This window comes from Myodes glareolus, chromosome 2 (genome assembly GCF_982192425.1).
Source record: "Myodes glareolus chromosome 2, mMyoGla1.1, whole genome shotgun sequence".
NCBI classification, from domain to species: Eukaryota; Metazoa; Chordata; class Mammalia; order Rodentia; family Cricetidae; genus Myodes; species Myodes glareolus.
The window spans coordinates 19,100,411-19,117,077 of NC_142027.1; the positions used below are offsets into that span (position 1 = coordinate 19,100,411).

At 33.2% G+C, this 16,667-nt stretch overlaps 1 protein-coding gene across 2 annotated transcripts in view; it reads right to left on the bottom strand.

Moving 5' to 3' along the window:
• The window catches only part of Ncam2 (neural cell adhesion molecule 2), a 409,212-nt gene that overhangs the window by 155,946 nt on the left and 236,599 nt on the right, over nucleotides 1-16,667 (bottom strand). For both annotated transcript variants that reach the window (XM_048422798.3, XM_085685717.2), the window contains exons 7-8: nucleotides 8,929-9,089; nucleotides 5,359-5,504 (exon numbers count right to left, since the gene is read on the bottom strand). In XM_048422798.3, coding sequence (XP_048278755.2) covers nucleotides 5,359-5,504; nucleotides 8,929-9,089 — 307 coding nt within the window. The remainder of the gene's footprint in view (nucleotides 1-5,358; nucleotides 5,505-8,928; nucleotides 9,090-16,667) is intronic.

A 16,667-nucleotide genomic window follows, 5' to 3' on the forward strand; every position in this document is an offset into this window, starting at 1 on the left:
TGATAGGTTTGACTATGCTTTTGGTGAAGAAATTTGGACTTTAGTACTTTGAGTTTGGAAAGCAATAAAATTCTTAAATGTTAATTAATGAACCATACTAGTAGGAACTTGGAAGACAATGGTGCTGAACATGAATTGATGAGGAAGAATGTTAGTATGCTGCCTCGAGGCAGTTCTTATGCTATGTTGCTGAAGACAGTGGTTGCTTTTTGTGCTTTTTCAGTCTACCCGAGGCTGAAGAAAGATTTTGGATTAATTCCAATGGTAGAGGAAATCTCAAAACAGCTTGTATAAATTCTGTTGTGTGATATTAGTAGTAACTCTACTTAATATTTATAATAAAAAGAAGCAAGTTTAACAGGGAAAATTATAAAATGGGAATTTTGAGAAAAAATGAGCACCAGGAAGTAAAATGGAACAAGTCCTGAATTCAAGGAGAGAATAAAAAAATGAAGTAAAGGGATTGAATGGTGACCTCAGGGCCAGTCTCCAAACTGTGGAAAGGAACTGAAAAAAAGTTTAGAGTTGGGTGTGGTTGGGCACACCTTTATTCCCCAGCAGTGGAACAGCAGAAACTGGCTGATCAATAAGTCTGAGCCAAGCCTAGTCTATAGAGCAAGTTTCAGAAGAGCCAAGGTTAGGCTGTAAAGGATTAAAAAGTAAAGTGTATAAAACTGGTGAAGTTGTAATTGAAGGAGGGGACCATGTTCCAGCTCCAGTCAGCAGCAGAACTTGGTTGCCTTGGCCACGTGATTCTGACTTTAGAATTAAAGATAGAAGAAGCAGGTTATGGAATTTGCCTCAGAGCCTAAAGAAACTTTCTAAAGCCAGGCATGTGTCAGGAGTTTCCATGAATGGAGGATTAGTAAACGGCCATTGCTTGAAGCTGTAAAATTGTAGCCTGGATTCTCTTGGATTACCCAAGCTGTTGGAGATGCCAGAGTCATGGGACACAAGCCTAAGAGAGCTGCTAAAAGAGAGTGACTCCAGCCCAGGAGAAAGAAGTTTGTTGCAGTTAACAGAGCTGAAAGGACTGGGAGTGCTGAAGGGTTTTTGACATTAGACACAGAGATGAAGTGCTTGAGGTTTGCCTAGCTGGTTTTAGGTCACACTTTAGTTCCGTATTTCCTAGCTATGTTCCCTTCCCTAAGTTTTGGAATGGAAATGTATATCCTGTGCCATTGTGTATTAGAAGCTTGTGGCCTACTTTCTCATTTTCAGTTTTACAATGATTACAATTAAAAGACTGCGTAAATCTCTTTAGAGACTTTGAACTTTGGACTTTTAATCATTGTTGAGACTGTGATAAACCATGGGAACTTTATAAGTCGAAATAAATGATTTTGCTTTATGATATTGTTACAAGCTTGTGGTGGCCCTTGAGCAGAATGTGCTAGTTTGAATGCAATTGTCCCCCGTAATCTCTTAGGGGTAGTATTATTACAAGATGTGGCTTTGTTAGAGTGTTTATGTTTTTGTTGTAGTAAGTGTGTCACTGTGGGGCAGGCTTTAAGGTTTATACGTCCAGCATCTCAAGTGACTTTCTGTTGCCTCCAAACTAAGATCTAGCCAGCACCATGTCTACCTGCATGCCACCTTGCATCCTGCCATGAATATAATGGACTGAACCTCTGAAACTATAAAGGAGCCACACAAATTAAATGTTTTCTTTATGAGAGTTTCTGTAGTCATGATGTCTCCTTATGTCAATAGGAAACCTTAACTAAGACATAGTTATAAATAGATTCTTGTCTAGAAAGTAAGACAGCTTAAAATTATGATACTATGTGGTCAGGGATTTCTAAAATGCTTTTATCATCAAGTTTACTGGGTTATTAACATATGTTGGGTAATATTATTATAAGGTGTGTTTCTTCTGTTTGTGTATGGGACATCTGTTTAACGATATAAAGATGTCTTCTTTTATTTATGTTGTATTTGTTGATCTATGAAGTAGTGATTCATTATCTGTCTAAAATACATGATGGTCTAACAAAGAGCTGAAAGCCAAAGAATGGCAGGATAGGCGGGGCTGTCAGGCAGAGAGTACAAATAGGAGAAATGAGAAGGCGCCACAAGAGAACAAGGGGAGTTGGACTCTAGAGGCGAGGCACCAAGCTGCCAGGCAGCCACAGAGTAAGAGGAAAGGTAAGATATACGGAAGAAAGAAAAGGTGAAATCCGGAGGCAAACAGTCGTAGCAATAATTTAAGTTAAGAAAAACTGGCAAGAAACAAGTCAAGCTAAGGCCAAACATTCCTAACTAAGAATAAGCTTCCATGAATGATTTTATGGGACCTGGCTGGCAGGCCCTAAAAAATCCATAAGATGAAAATATACACAGCAAACACATTCACAAACTTTTTAAGTTTATTACAAAAGAAGAAACTCTTTTAAATATCTATCTTTGATTATTCAACTCTTATTTTAGGATGTAAGAAGTGAGTTGATATATTACTGGGTATTACACAAAATAGAAGCATTTTATACTTGTTTCTGCCTGTCAAACACTGTAGAATAAATAGACTGGGGCTACTGACATAGACAACCACATTCAATACTTTTTTACATGGGCTATGGAAATAAATAAAACTTAGGTTTTTATGCTTGCAACTCAAGTATTTTTACTCCAACACCCATTCTTCAAGTTCTCATCCGTTGCTAGAAACTGTGGATTTTTTTCCCATACGTGAAGTTTGAAAAAAAAAATTCTGCTACCAAGAACTCTTTGAAAGCTTTATGTAACATTGGAGTGCAGTGAAAATACACTCAATTACATGCAACAAGAATTCATGGACTACTATATCTCTACTAGGAGCATATTATGTCTTATACCACAAGTATAAAACAGACAAGCAAGAAACTGTTACTTCATATAATCTTTTTAAATATTTTTAAGAATGACTACCTCTTCATGTTGTTGGAAAATATATTAGTGTGGATCCTAAAACACAGATATGGATTTTCAGTTTCATAAAGCCCTTGATTGCACTGGTCATAGTGGCTACTCAATGTTGTTTTTTTCCAAGTCCCAATCAGGGTCTTACACAGTATTATTAATAACATCTTCCTATTCAAACAATTAGTTCTTGAATTTAATCTTGATAAAGAGCCAGGAACCTAAAGTCTATTTCCAAAGCGTGTCTTCAATTCATACTTAGATGGCCCCAAATGAATATATTAAATATTCCACAGTTGTGAACAAAAAATATTGAATTAACTTCAAGGTTGAGAATATAGAATCTGAATTATTAAAATATCTCCTAGTGATTCTCCTAGAAAATTCAATGTCATGTTAATTTCCAGAACTAAAATGATACAGTCTCAGTTCAACCAATAAAATTGAATTTTCAATCAGGTCATAGGTATTACACTTTATAAAGACCATTAGTAATCAAAATTCACTTGGCATAAGATTTGCAACAAAAATTATTGACATGAGACAATGTACTTTTCACTTTGTTATTAAACTAGGAATTTAATACATAGTATGATGATTTCTGTAAGCATGTAAATATTTTCATTTAATAATTCAAATGCTATTGGCAAAGCTGAGCTCATTTATCTGGCAGAAATGGAATTTAAAAATAATGGCCTGCCTTCCTAAAAGATCATTTCAATTATTCAATTTGTGTATTTTCTGTTGAGGAAATTAGGGAAAATTTCAGGAAAGAGACATACTGATACATAGATAATATGTTAGAATGCTTAAAATAGTGTTAGAAATATCATGATAGAAATTAGTTTAATTTCTTTGTCTATTGTATGAATTTGTATGAAAAATTACATTTTTACATTTTATTTTTTTGACTCCAAGTTAAGCTTTAAGGAAGGTTTTCTTCAATAGTAATAGTGTTTATCAAATTAAAAAAAAAAACAAGAAATTTCTTTCCACAGCTACTATGAAAAAAATTCTGTGCGGCAGATTTGAAACAGCTTGGAGCATAGCAGTTAGAATAAACATCAGATGTCCCTGTTTACTTGATGTTACTTTACTGATTAAATAACCAATATAATACACACCTCATGTTCTGCATGTGCATATGAGAGTCTCAGTGAAAAGAGAGAGTGAGACAACATGGAGAAAAGAATAATTGTTAGCTAGAAAAACAATAAGAAATCATCGAATTTGGTATATACAGAAACTCCTGAGAAGGGTGATGGTATGAATGTAATTACTTGACTCATTCAGGGAAATATGGTAAACTGAAACAATTTATTACCATTTTAGATTATCTGATTATGTTTTCACTAATGTGGACATTAGTGCATTTTAGATTTCCTACCTCTTCCATACCAATCCCTATGTTTTTTGAGATAGAAAATTTTTAAGGAAAAGTCTCCATGCTTCTGAAAGATCATGGTGACCATTAACAATTTATACTTTTATTTTTAATTGAAAATATAAAACAAACCTAGTGAATGTACATAATTATTTTCTAAGGAGTTATATACTGTTAAAAATGTCATCAAGAGGATAAAGGAAAAATGTCAACACATTCTTTCAAATGAGAAAAGAATTGAACTGACTTCCTTTTAAATTATGAGTATAATATGCTGTTGAATACAGCATGGTCAAGTGAAAGGACAGGAAGCGTATTGTAGACTAAGTAATTACTAATTTTCCTATTATCACATTAGTAAGCCAAAGTGCTTTCATTAATTTTATTATACACACACACACACATAAATATTATATGTGTTCATTTAAATTAGTTCGATACATAAAATGCCACCAAAATATTTTTAGAGATGTTAAATACCAATTCCAGTAATGCCATTACCCGTTCCTCTGTTTTTCTATTCTACATCATTTCTCTGTTTCCTGTGTATAGTTAAATTATAATATGAGTGATTCTGAAAATTAGCAATAACAGAAACTCATGCGTACACGGTAATACTTAAACTCCATATAACCTCAGTCCTTTATCGTGAAAGCTCATCAAAATGCTGCATCTGTTTGTCCTGATACCTTTTTGTTAGAGATTTCATTAAATGAATTCAGAAGCGTATGCTCAAAAACATTTTTGAAAAGTAATGGCTAAATGATTTCCACAATTTTTAATGACTTTATGTGTACAGAGAAGATTGAATGTAAGCTATCACTATGATATTTGGGGATTCAGTGTATACCAAAAAAACTAATGAAAGTCACTTTAAAAGTAATATTAATAACCTAGCATTTTGTAATCTATAAAGTACATTTTAGGTGACAGTAATTGACTTGGTTTTCTCCTGTACAATCATTTTTTTAAACTGACTTTACAGTAGCTTTAATAAAGTAAGTCATTTATTTAGTTTGTATAAGTTGGTAAGTTGTCTACTTCTGTGTTGTTCCCTCTAGAAACAGCAGTATTACCTTATCACCTTCAGAAAATGTGGCTCCATCCGCTGCTCGTTTCCAGGTGATTTCTGGAATGGGCTCGCCTTCCGCCTCACAGATGAGTGTGACATGGCCATTCTCAGATGTCGTCTCATTCTGAAGTTGTAATATATGCGGCTGTACTGTAAAAATTGTACATATTACTCAATTGATATTAGACCCAAAAGGTTACTATTCACAATGAAAATTCCATATTAGATCAAACTACATACTGAAGTGGTATGAGATGACTAACTCCACAGCAGTTACAACTTACTTTCTAAAAATACCAAAAAATGCAAATAAGAATGGGTAAATTCTAGGTAATAAAGTTTACCTATTTTTATTATAATAATTACTGCAGATCCTTATAAATCAATATAAAACATAATTCCTTTCAAATTTTTGCCAATTTAGTGTAAACACAAACACACTTATAGCATCTCCTTAGTCATTTCTTGCATTTTAACTTTTAATGAGCTCAACAAAGTAGACAAATGATTACAAATTATTTGATATCTAAAGTGTAGAGTTAGAAATAATTATGAAATTTTCCATGACAAAAAGAGATGTTGAAACATTTTCTGCATGCAATTACAAGTGACTAACTAGGAATGTAATTAACTTTAACATAGCTTTAGATCAGTGTTTCTCAACCTGTGAGTCATAGGCCTTTGTTGGTGTGGGGAGTGAACAGCCCTTTCACTGGGGTTGCATATCAGATATCCTGCATATTGCATTATGATTCACGGCAGCACAAAGTTACAGTTATGAAATAAAAAGAAAAAGAATTTTATGGGATGTCACCACAACATGAGGAACTGGATTAAATGGTCACAGAATGAGAAAAAGTACTGTAAACATTAATCTAGTTCTTCACAACTATAACCCTGTAGAACACAATATTAAGTGTATTGATACTACATTTTCTTTATAATAAAATATACCTACCTTCACAATTTACATAATAGCACCATGTTTTTTAAGATGTGGACTTTGTGTTACCTGTGTGCCCTGGTTAATTTATGTGGTGGTTTTGTTTTGTTTTTGTTGCTGCTGGTTTTTTTTTTTTTGCTTTGATTTTATCAACTTGACACAAACTAGTGTCACCCGAGAAGACAGGCCCTTAGTTGCTTTCACAAGACTGACCTGTGGACAAGCCTGAGGAGCATCTTTTTGATTGATGGTGACTATGGGAGGAACATTCTCACTGTGGGTGGGGTCACCCAAGGCATGTTGTCCTGGCTTGTAGATAAAAGAACACATAGCAAGCAAATTAACTGCTTCTACTTCCATCTTCCACGCTTACTGTTTTAGTTAGTGCCTCTTGGTTTCTGCTTTGAGCTCATGACCTCTATAATAGAGTGGGACCTATGATTTAGTTATGGTGTTTCCTCATAGCAAAAGAAGACTTAATTAAAACATAGCCTTTCTTTCTCACTCTCTCCTAGCTTCCGTTTTTTTCTTTCCTTTCTTTCTCTTTCTTTTTTGTTTCTTACTTATTTAGCAAAATAAAATAGATAAGATCAAAAAATTCAGGTGTATCTTGACAGTACATATAACTTTAGGAAAAAACACTATCATTATAATTAACTAAGAAATAAAATAAAGTCTGTCTTAATATCAGAAATAAGATCCCTTATATCAGGAATGTTACATATAAAGTTTTAACATATTTTACATTTATTCCTTTTAACTTTTGTAGATATATTTTATCTTTCAAAATAAACACAGATTTAATCAGTGGTCTTCAAGATCACAGGAATGATGAGATGTATGTTTTATACATCATTTCATGTTTCAGCAATCCTAATACGTCTCTTTACTCTCATGTGCTGGCAACCTAACAAAAGAAGAAATGATGGCGAGGCATTTCCCTATCATTTGTTTTCTTTTGTCTTAAATATAATATCTTTACTGAATTTTTGAAATTCACATCATGCACTCCAATACTGCTCACTTCTCAGTTCCTCCATCTTTGCCATTCAGCATTGCAGTGCCCCCCATGAAAAGAAAATTTTGGAGAAATTAAAACCAAGCCAAGTCAAAATAAATAAATAAATAAATAAAATGTGTTGGAAGAACAGGAAAGACAGAAGAAGCTAAAGGTGGTTTTTGCTTGTCTGTTTGGTTGATTTATTTTGGTTTGGTTTTCATTCACTGTTATATTTCTAAATATTTACTTTACACTGAGGAATCTTTACTTAGGTTGACCAGTGTCAGAGTTAATATTTTAAAAGAGAAATAGGTTTAGAATAAAGTAAGGATTTCCTATAATTCTAAAAGTTTCAAACCCATGTGTTCCCCCCTGCTCCATAGGGACTTCCTACGCTGGTTTTTGTTTTTGTCATTGAAGACTCCTGTAGCTTCATTTTATCATGACCTGAATTCGAAACTGAAAAACCCCACAGACCAAAATGGCAGTCTTTATTCAATGCTACTTGACTAATCTTATCCCACATTATTCTGGGAATGTGCTGTTATTCAAATTTTATGTTTTCATCAATTTTCTTCATAATTTCCCATCATCCTGCAGGAATATAGATCTTATGAAGGTCTCTGCCATTCAGTAAGTGCTTCCACACAGCAGCTAAAATTACAGACAGCAGATGGCAGAAAGTTTCATTATTCATCTTGTATTCAAAGTAAGAAAAATATTTACAGTCAAAAGAATAAGCATATGCTTTTCTTAACCATGTATTTCACATTTTTCCTTTGTATAGGTTTTAGTATAAAATAATTTGATTATAGCATATGTATAGTTAGTTAAAATTCACAAAATTTGAGTAATGTATTTACTTTTATAAAGCAGAGATATTTTCATTTAATTTATGTGTATTGGTGGTTTCCTGTGGGTGCATATCTGTATACCACACCCAGGTTGTACCCAGTGAGGCCAGATGGAGGGATCAGATAACCAGGAACTGATGTTACAAACAGTAGTGAGGTACCTTGTGGGTACTAGAAACAGAGCCCGGGCCTTTTGTAAAACTTGTTTAACATGACTTGCCACAGTTTTTGAGCAATTTTCTCCGTAGTTGGCAAGATAATGAAGTAAAATCAGTATTTTGTTACTAATCTATATGCTCAGAAAGTTGCTTCAGGAGAGCAATATGTCTCTTGATCAATATGAATTATTCTTATATAGTATTTTTTGAAGATGGTAAGACACCGGCTATAGCTAGGGAAGTGTTTATAAATTCAAGCCTTATACATGAGAAATTTTGAAGTTATTAAATACAAAATTAATTCCAAAACATTCCTTTCAATAATTTATTAAGATAAATAATCAGAGATATATATTATATAGCTCATTGGGTAAAAAGAAAACAAATTCTCTTTTCAGCATCTGTCAATATCCTAATGAATTTTACATATTATTCCATGTACTTCTTAAGATAATTCTGTCAAAAATTTTATTATTTAATCTTTGTTGTTGAGATGAAGAAACGGTCTTTAATATATGGAAAGTTTAGAGTTTCCATCCAATAGCAGAGCAAAGATTGGTTCTGACTTCCTTTCCTCTTAATGAATACTACATTATAGCCACAGCATTGTAACACTTACCAAAGACTTGAAGGAAAGCCTGCTTTTCATCTTCTCCTGCCTTATTTGTGGCTTTGCAGACATAAGACCCACCATCTTTGTTGATTATATTTCTGACCGTCAGCTCTGTATTACTGCCTTTTAAAATGTATTTTTCATTTTCTTCAATGAGTTTGCCATTCCTAAATAAATAAATAATTTAAAAAGTTGATATTCAACATCTAATAACACACAATTTTTTCATGGCCATTAAAACTGATTGTTATAGTACAGTCAAAATACATTTTTATTGTTCAAGTAAACTTAAGGCAAACATATAAAACAATACTTGATATTTAGTTTCATTTGGAGATAAAAATGACATTTTGAGATTGAAATCTTAATATTAATCAAATAATAAAAATATATGACTTCAACTTATACAGTATTATAAAATGCTGTTCTTATTACAGGTTTTTATTCACTTTATATTTTATTTATTAGTTAATATACAATCATGTAACATATTTATATACATGTGTAGATGACAAAAGCACAATTTCTATGAGAACTTTAATTTTATATGAAACAATATAAATGCCATGAATTTATTTCTCATATAAATATCATCGATAAATGTTATTGTGGTAGTAAAGAAAATATTTTTTGTTTTCTCTGAGTTATCAATAAATGATTATTATTTTCCAATTTATTTCTACAGCAAAATATATTTCCTTCAAAATTTATGTAGTTATAATAATAATAATGGCTATTAACATTTTTCTATTATACTTTAAAAGCATACAATATTTTAAAATTTCATTCCACATTACAAAATATCTTTATATATTCCTTTTACTTATATTCTATTTTTATTTTATTTTGCTCATTTTCTTTTCCCTTTACCTTTTTGTGTATTTCTATTTATAAATTATATTTTTAATTTGTGAATTGAATTGATACTCTGACCCATCGACAGAATCTTTCTGTTGTGGGGAATATCAATATTTATGTATCAGTTTAAATTTCAATATAAAATTTCTAGATGTTTATTTTAAAATCCTTCCTACAAGAAACCACAGCAAGACTTTTATATACCCTTGAATCTTTCAATGGAATTATATTAATACATAAGTCACAGCAATAACGTCAGAGACATCAAAGGCATTTTCAAAATAAACCTGAAATATAAGCAATGGAAATATAAGATGATGAAAATCTTCTTGTAGTTAGTGAATACTGTTTATGTGACCATAGTACTTGAGGGTATAGAAATGCAAATTAGAGAGCACAAAGACATAACAAAGTGTAAGCAGGAGAAAAGAGAATTGAAATAATGTTTTATTTTGTACCTCTTATTGCTAAACAAACTCATGAAATATTCTTACTGTTTGGACCTGAGGTGAATGGAATTTAAATAAAGAAGATATTGCTTCAAAATGTCAACTACAATGGTAAAAAATGAAAGTAGAAATATGCACATTCATATGCAAATTTCAATAACATTTAGAAAAAGGATATAGAAAACTTCAAAAACATAGTTATAAAAAGTGGGTCATATGTATGAATAAGTACAGATAGCAACCATTATGAATACAAATGGGATATACATTTCTATGTCTATTTTTTAAGTGTACAGAACATTTACTAAAATAGAAAAAATAGTGAACTGGAAAAATGTTATTAAAATATTTGCTAATTGGAAAACATTTAATATAATTAACAAACGATATATAAAATTGAAATTAAGCATAACCACAAACTGAGAAAGAAAACAGCATCCTTAAAAAGGAAAGGAAGATAAATGCAAAGTACACAGAAAGAAAAATAACAAAAACAGAAGCAATATATTCACCGAAGCTAATGCAAATTCTAAGTTTATTATGTTTACAAATTGTATACACAGACATACAGAGAGAGAGACAGACAGACAGACACACAGACACACAGACAGACAGCATGAAAAAGGCATAGAACAAAAAATGAATTGTGAAGTTATCAAGGCAAGAGAAGCAAGAACACTGACGCAATACAGAAAGTAAATATGTAACAAGGTTTAATGAATTATGTTAGGCTTTTAAATAGAATTAAAGACCATGAACCACGAACACATTTTTACAAAACATGTCATTAAAGACTGAATAATATAGAAATTACCTGTATAGCCCTTCATCACAACAATAAAAAAGCATTTATGGTAAAACCTTCAGCCAAGAAAAGTGATGAAAAGCTTGTTTGGCTAATTTGAATAAGAGACAACCAGGCTGACTTTACAACTTTGCCACAAAATAGTACAGGGAGATATATTTCTTTACTGAAAGTTCATTTTGATTCTCAGCTGGAAGGATCTGGAACTGCCATCAAAACAAATCTTTGTATATCTGTGAGGGAGTTTTTAGATTAAGGTTGTTAAAAGTGGTTGCTGGCTAGTCCAACGGTCCCACCCAAGGGCTGGAATTCTAAACAGAATAAAAGGGACAAGCGTGGCTGGGCAGAAAAATTCAGAACTGTCTGCTGATGCTATTGAATCAGGTGTTCCCTGTTCCCCCGCCATCCCTCAGTGGAAGGAAACCTCAAACTGTGAGCAACATTACTGTCTTCTCTTAATTACCTATGTCAAAATTTCCTTCACAAAACAGAGTAGCCCTTTAACAATTCAAGCACAAACATAGGATTACTGAGGATACAGCAGCTATTAAATTATCACCATCTTAATTCTCGTAATACATAAAAATGACATCAGAATCTGAATAGGAGAGGTTTTTTTATTTCAAATTAATTCATTTACTCATGTTATGTCCTTTCTTCTTACCCCCGCTCAAGCAATTCCTCCTCCTCTATTTCTGTTAAGGAAAGTGACAGGCTTCCCATGGATATCATCAAAGTATTGATTCTCAAGTTGCAGAAAAACTAATCCCCTCCCCTTGTACTAAGGCTGGACAAGGCAATGCATTATTCGGAATGGGTTCCTAAGAGGTAGCCGAAGCTTAAGGACAGCCCTTGCTTCCATTGTTAGGAGTCCCACAAGCAGATCAAACTACACAACTGTTCCAAATGTAGAGGGCCTAGTTCAGTCCTGTGTAGGCTTCCTAAATGTTGGTCAGATTGTATGAGTTCCTCTGAGACAAGTTAGCTGTTTCTGTAGGTATTTTTGTGATATTCTTGACACCTCTGGCTCCTACAATCCTTCCTCCCTCTCTTCAGCAGAATACCCTAGCTTGTCATGTTTGGCTGTAAATCTTGCATCTGTTTCCAACAGTTAGTGAATGAAAGCTCTTTAACGAAAACTAGGGTAGTCACTAATCTGATCAGAAGAGGTGGCCAGTTCATACTACGTATCAACTATTACTAGTAATCTTAGCTGGGGTTATTATTGTAGATTTGTAGGGCTTCCCTTGCATCAGGTTTCTACTTGATCCTGTAATGCCTCCTCCCTTTCCAGTAATCTCTTTCAACACTCCTCTCCTCCATTCACCCCTTCACCTGATACCTCAGGCTCCCATCCCCACTCAGGAGATCACTTCAATTTCCCCTTTCAAAGGATATCCATGCATCCCTTTTTGTGCCCTCCTTGTTACCTGGTCTCTCATGGTCTGTGAGTTGCACCATAGTTATACTTTACAGCTAATATCTATTGACTGAGAACATACCACCTTTCTGGTTCTGGGTTACCTCGTTCAGTTTGGTTGTTTTCTAGTTCCAACCACTTGCCTTCAAATTTCACAATGTCATTATTTCAATGCCTGTGTAACACTCCATTGTATAGATATAGCACATATTCTTTATCCAATATTTGTTTGAGGGATATATAAGCTGTTTCCAGGTTTTGTCTACCATGAATAAAGCTGGTATCAATGTAGTTGAGCAAGTGTCCTTGTGGAATTATTGAGCATACTTTGGGTATATGTCCAAGAAAGGTATAGCTGGGTCTTGAAGTAGATTGATTTCCAATTTTCTGAGAAACCACAATATTACTTTATAAAGTGACTGCACAAGTTTGCACTCCCATCAGAAATGGAGGTGTGTTCTCTTTGCTATACATCCTCTCCAGCAAAAACTGCCATTAATGTTTTCGATCTTAGTCATTATGACAGCTGTAGGATAGATTGTCAGAGTCATTTTTATTTGCATTTCCCTGATGGCTAAGGATCTTGAACATATCTTTAAGTGTTTCTGTTGAGAATTCTCTGTTTATGTCTATACATGCTTTCTTTTTAATTAGATTACTATTTTTTTTAATAAAAAGAAACCAGGATAACTAAAACAATCTCATACAATAAAAGAGCTGCCATAGATATCACTCTTCCTCACCTGAAGCTATACTGCAGAATAGTAATAAAAACACGATGGTATTGGCATAACAACCGACAGGTAGATCAATAGAATCAAATCAGAGACCCAAGCATAAATCCACACACGTATGCACACCAGATTTTTGACAAAGAAGACCAAATTCTACAATGGACAAAAGAAAGCAACTCCAGCAAATGGTGCTGGAAATACTGGTTATCACCATGTAGAAGAGTACAAATAGATCCATATTTATCATCAAATCCAACTGTGTTAAAGATCTCAACAAAAATACAGGTACAGTGAACCTAATAGAAAAGAAAGTAGAAAGTAGCCTTGAACACATTGGCACAGGAGACAACTACATGAATAGAAAATCAGTAGCACAGACAATGAGATTGAAAATAAATAAATGGGACCTCATGAAACTGAAAAGGTTCTGGAAGGCAAAGGACAGTTGCAATAAGACAAAAGGGCAGCCAACAGAATATGAAAATATTTTCAGTAAATCCATATCCAACAAAGGGCTGATTTCAAAAATAAATGAATAGGGGAGTCTTAAAAGAATGCATTGTGGTATTTACTCTGGAAATCAATAGAATTGACCTAATTAATAGACTGAAAACCATATCCAGTGGATATTTTATTTTAATTTTTTTCATATGATATATTTTGATATTATTCTTCCTTTCCTCAACTCCTCCATGAATCTCTGAATCTTCCTACTCACCCAATTTCATTTTATTTCTCCCTGTCTCAAAAAAAAAAAAACACTCAGCAGATTTGAGTGACATGAAAATGTGTACTAAAAGAACATATTGAGGAAGGTTTACTCTGCATTTGTGCTTTCTTCAGTTTACATGGAGTTATTGCTGTTTGCTTTGGGAAAATTATCACAATCTTCCAACTTTTAGCTCATATATTTTTTATATTTCTGTAGCATACAAAGCATGCGCCTATCTCCATTTGAATCTTGGCTCCCTAACTCTTTAAGTGAGCCAATTTGGAGACAGAGATTTCAAAAATTAAAGAAATAAAACAAATTTGTGTTTGAATAAGTGACACCTGCATTTGATGGATAGTGTGTGTGAAGTCTGATTGGCCATTGAGCTCCATAAATCCACATGACGTTTTTCCTCCTCTCCAGCACTGGTATTACAAGCAAAAAAAATGCAAACACATATCTGTTATGTGGACTGTATGGATAGAACTAAAGTTGCCATGTCTGTGCCATCTTTCTATCTCTAAGAACCTATGATCTAAAAAGTAAGAAAGCCGCATTTGTAAGCAGTGGGAAAGCCGTGACAGGATAAAGTGAAGAAGCGTACATCAGGATGTAGGGAGATAGTCCTCAACAGCAACCAGTCCCACTGGTACCGTGGACTTGGATACCAGAACTCCAGAAATGTGGAGAAATACATTTCTGATATTTTAGTCACCTAATACATTGTGTTTCTTTCTTTCTTTTTCTTTATTTCAGCAGCCTGTGGATACTAACTCAGTGGGCTCCTGTCATATCACTTGTGTGTACCATCTCTGCTTAGCAGGTTGTCTGGATCCTTTACTGCGTCTAAGTACACTTCCCAGTGTTTACAAGAATTTATTTGTAAAGTTTTGATATGTTATATCTACAGATAAATGTGATCAAATAAAATTTTCAGTAAAATAAATCTATGTCTACAAATGTTACAATACAATCCTTTTCACACAATACTTTTTGAAAAAAAAAATCACGCACCAAAAAATTTGTTTGGATTCTAAGAATTCTCTATTATCATGAAGAAATGGTGTTTGAAGGCATACAGATGAAGAAATACCAACATTCTGGATTTGATTAATTTTAGTTTTTATGATAATTGTATTTCCAATAAGTATAAGAAAATAATTTCCAAGATATTTAAGAACAGATGTTAAATATCTCTGGGCATGTATAATAATTTAGGGTCATGTTCTAGATCATTATTTGTTCTTGGGGATGAATGACATAGGAACTTTTCTATGACTCAGTTAGATGTACTATGAACTCAAGGGATTATTTGGAATCAAGCACTCACTGAGATACATGATTGCCTTGGGTTAGTATGCTAATGTCTGATGGACAATCCCAGTAAAATATTATTACCAAGAATTAAAATCTGCATAAATCAGTTCCATTCACCTTGTTTGTAGAAATATTATACTTATTGAATCCTACTATGATAAAATTATAAACAAGATAAAGATCTTAAAATCTTATTATCATCAAAACTTGTTTAAATAGCAATGAAGAATAGTTGTGGATATTGTTATTTTTAAAACAAATTACAAAGCTTAAATATCGAGAATTTTATCTTTGTATATAGAGACTATAGTTATTAAGTTCAAACCCAGGATAAACAGCTGAGGTGCCTATTTAACATACCAAAATTTGACCCGGACACCAGATTCTCCTAACATCTCTCAGTCCCTACCCATTACAGGCTACAGCTTGCATAGCCCACTCTCTACTCTGAATTCTCAAAGCCAGAGGCTGCTCTGCCTTTCTCCAGAGTCTCATCTCTATATAAGACATTTTGATTAACCGCCCCTTCCCTTTTGTACCTTTGGCATCCTGGCTGCTGCACCTGATTCCCCTCTTTCTTCTCTCTCTTTTTTCTTTTACATCTTACACATGACCCAGATCAGTCTAGCTAAGTACTCTCTTCCAGATGGCCTTGCCTCTGACTATGCTTTCCTACCATAAAATTTCTCCCTACTGTACCTAGGAGCAGTCATGCCCTTTCCTTTCAATACTAATTACTTTGTGAAATTGGTTTTTTTTTACAGATTGTCATTTATAAGTATAACAATTGTTAACGATCTTAGTGTTCCTTCAATAAACTTCTTATTTCTATTTTACATTATTGTGTATATGTGTGTGTGTGTGTGTGTATAAAATACTTAAGCATGTACATTTGTGAAGCCAGAATATAATATAGGGTATCACATTCAGGAATGCTGTAATTTGATTGTTAACAGTGTTTGTCATTGGGGTCATCACGTACAATGAGTGGCTGGCCAGTGGTATGTGGTCCTAGTGTATCCACCTATTTATCCTTAACTTTACAACAATACCAGCATGTCTGGAATATTCATATAGATATAATCTAACTCAGGACCAGATGCTTATGAGGTAAGCACCTAGTTGGCTAAGCCAAATCCTTAGCCTCATAAAATGTGCTCTAATGCTTATGTACAAGATTGTCCTGTTGAAGCTTTATTGTCCTCAATTTCTTCCTTTGAACATCAGTCAATGATAATAGAGTACAATAAAAAGATGCTTGGTAATAATGGAATCTAAGCATGTTTGAAAACTTAAAATAATAGACAGAAGTAAACAATTAAAGAATAGTTTTTAGAATACACTAATTATTCTTTTGGTGAGTAATTTTTGAAATGTCTTTCAAACTTCTTGAAATGTCATCTATATAATTATTTTATAATATAGTACAACAAGAAAACACGCATTTATT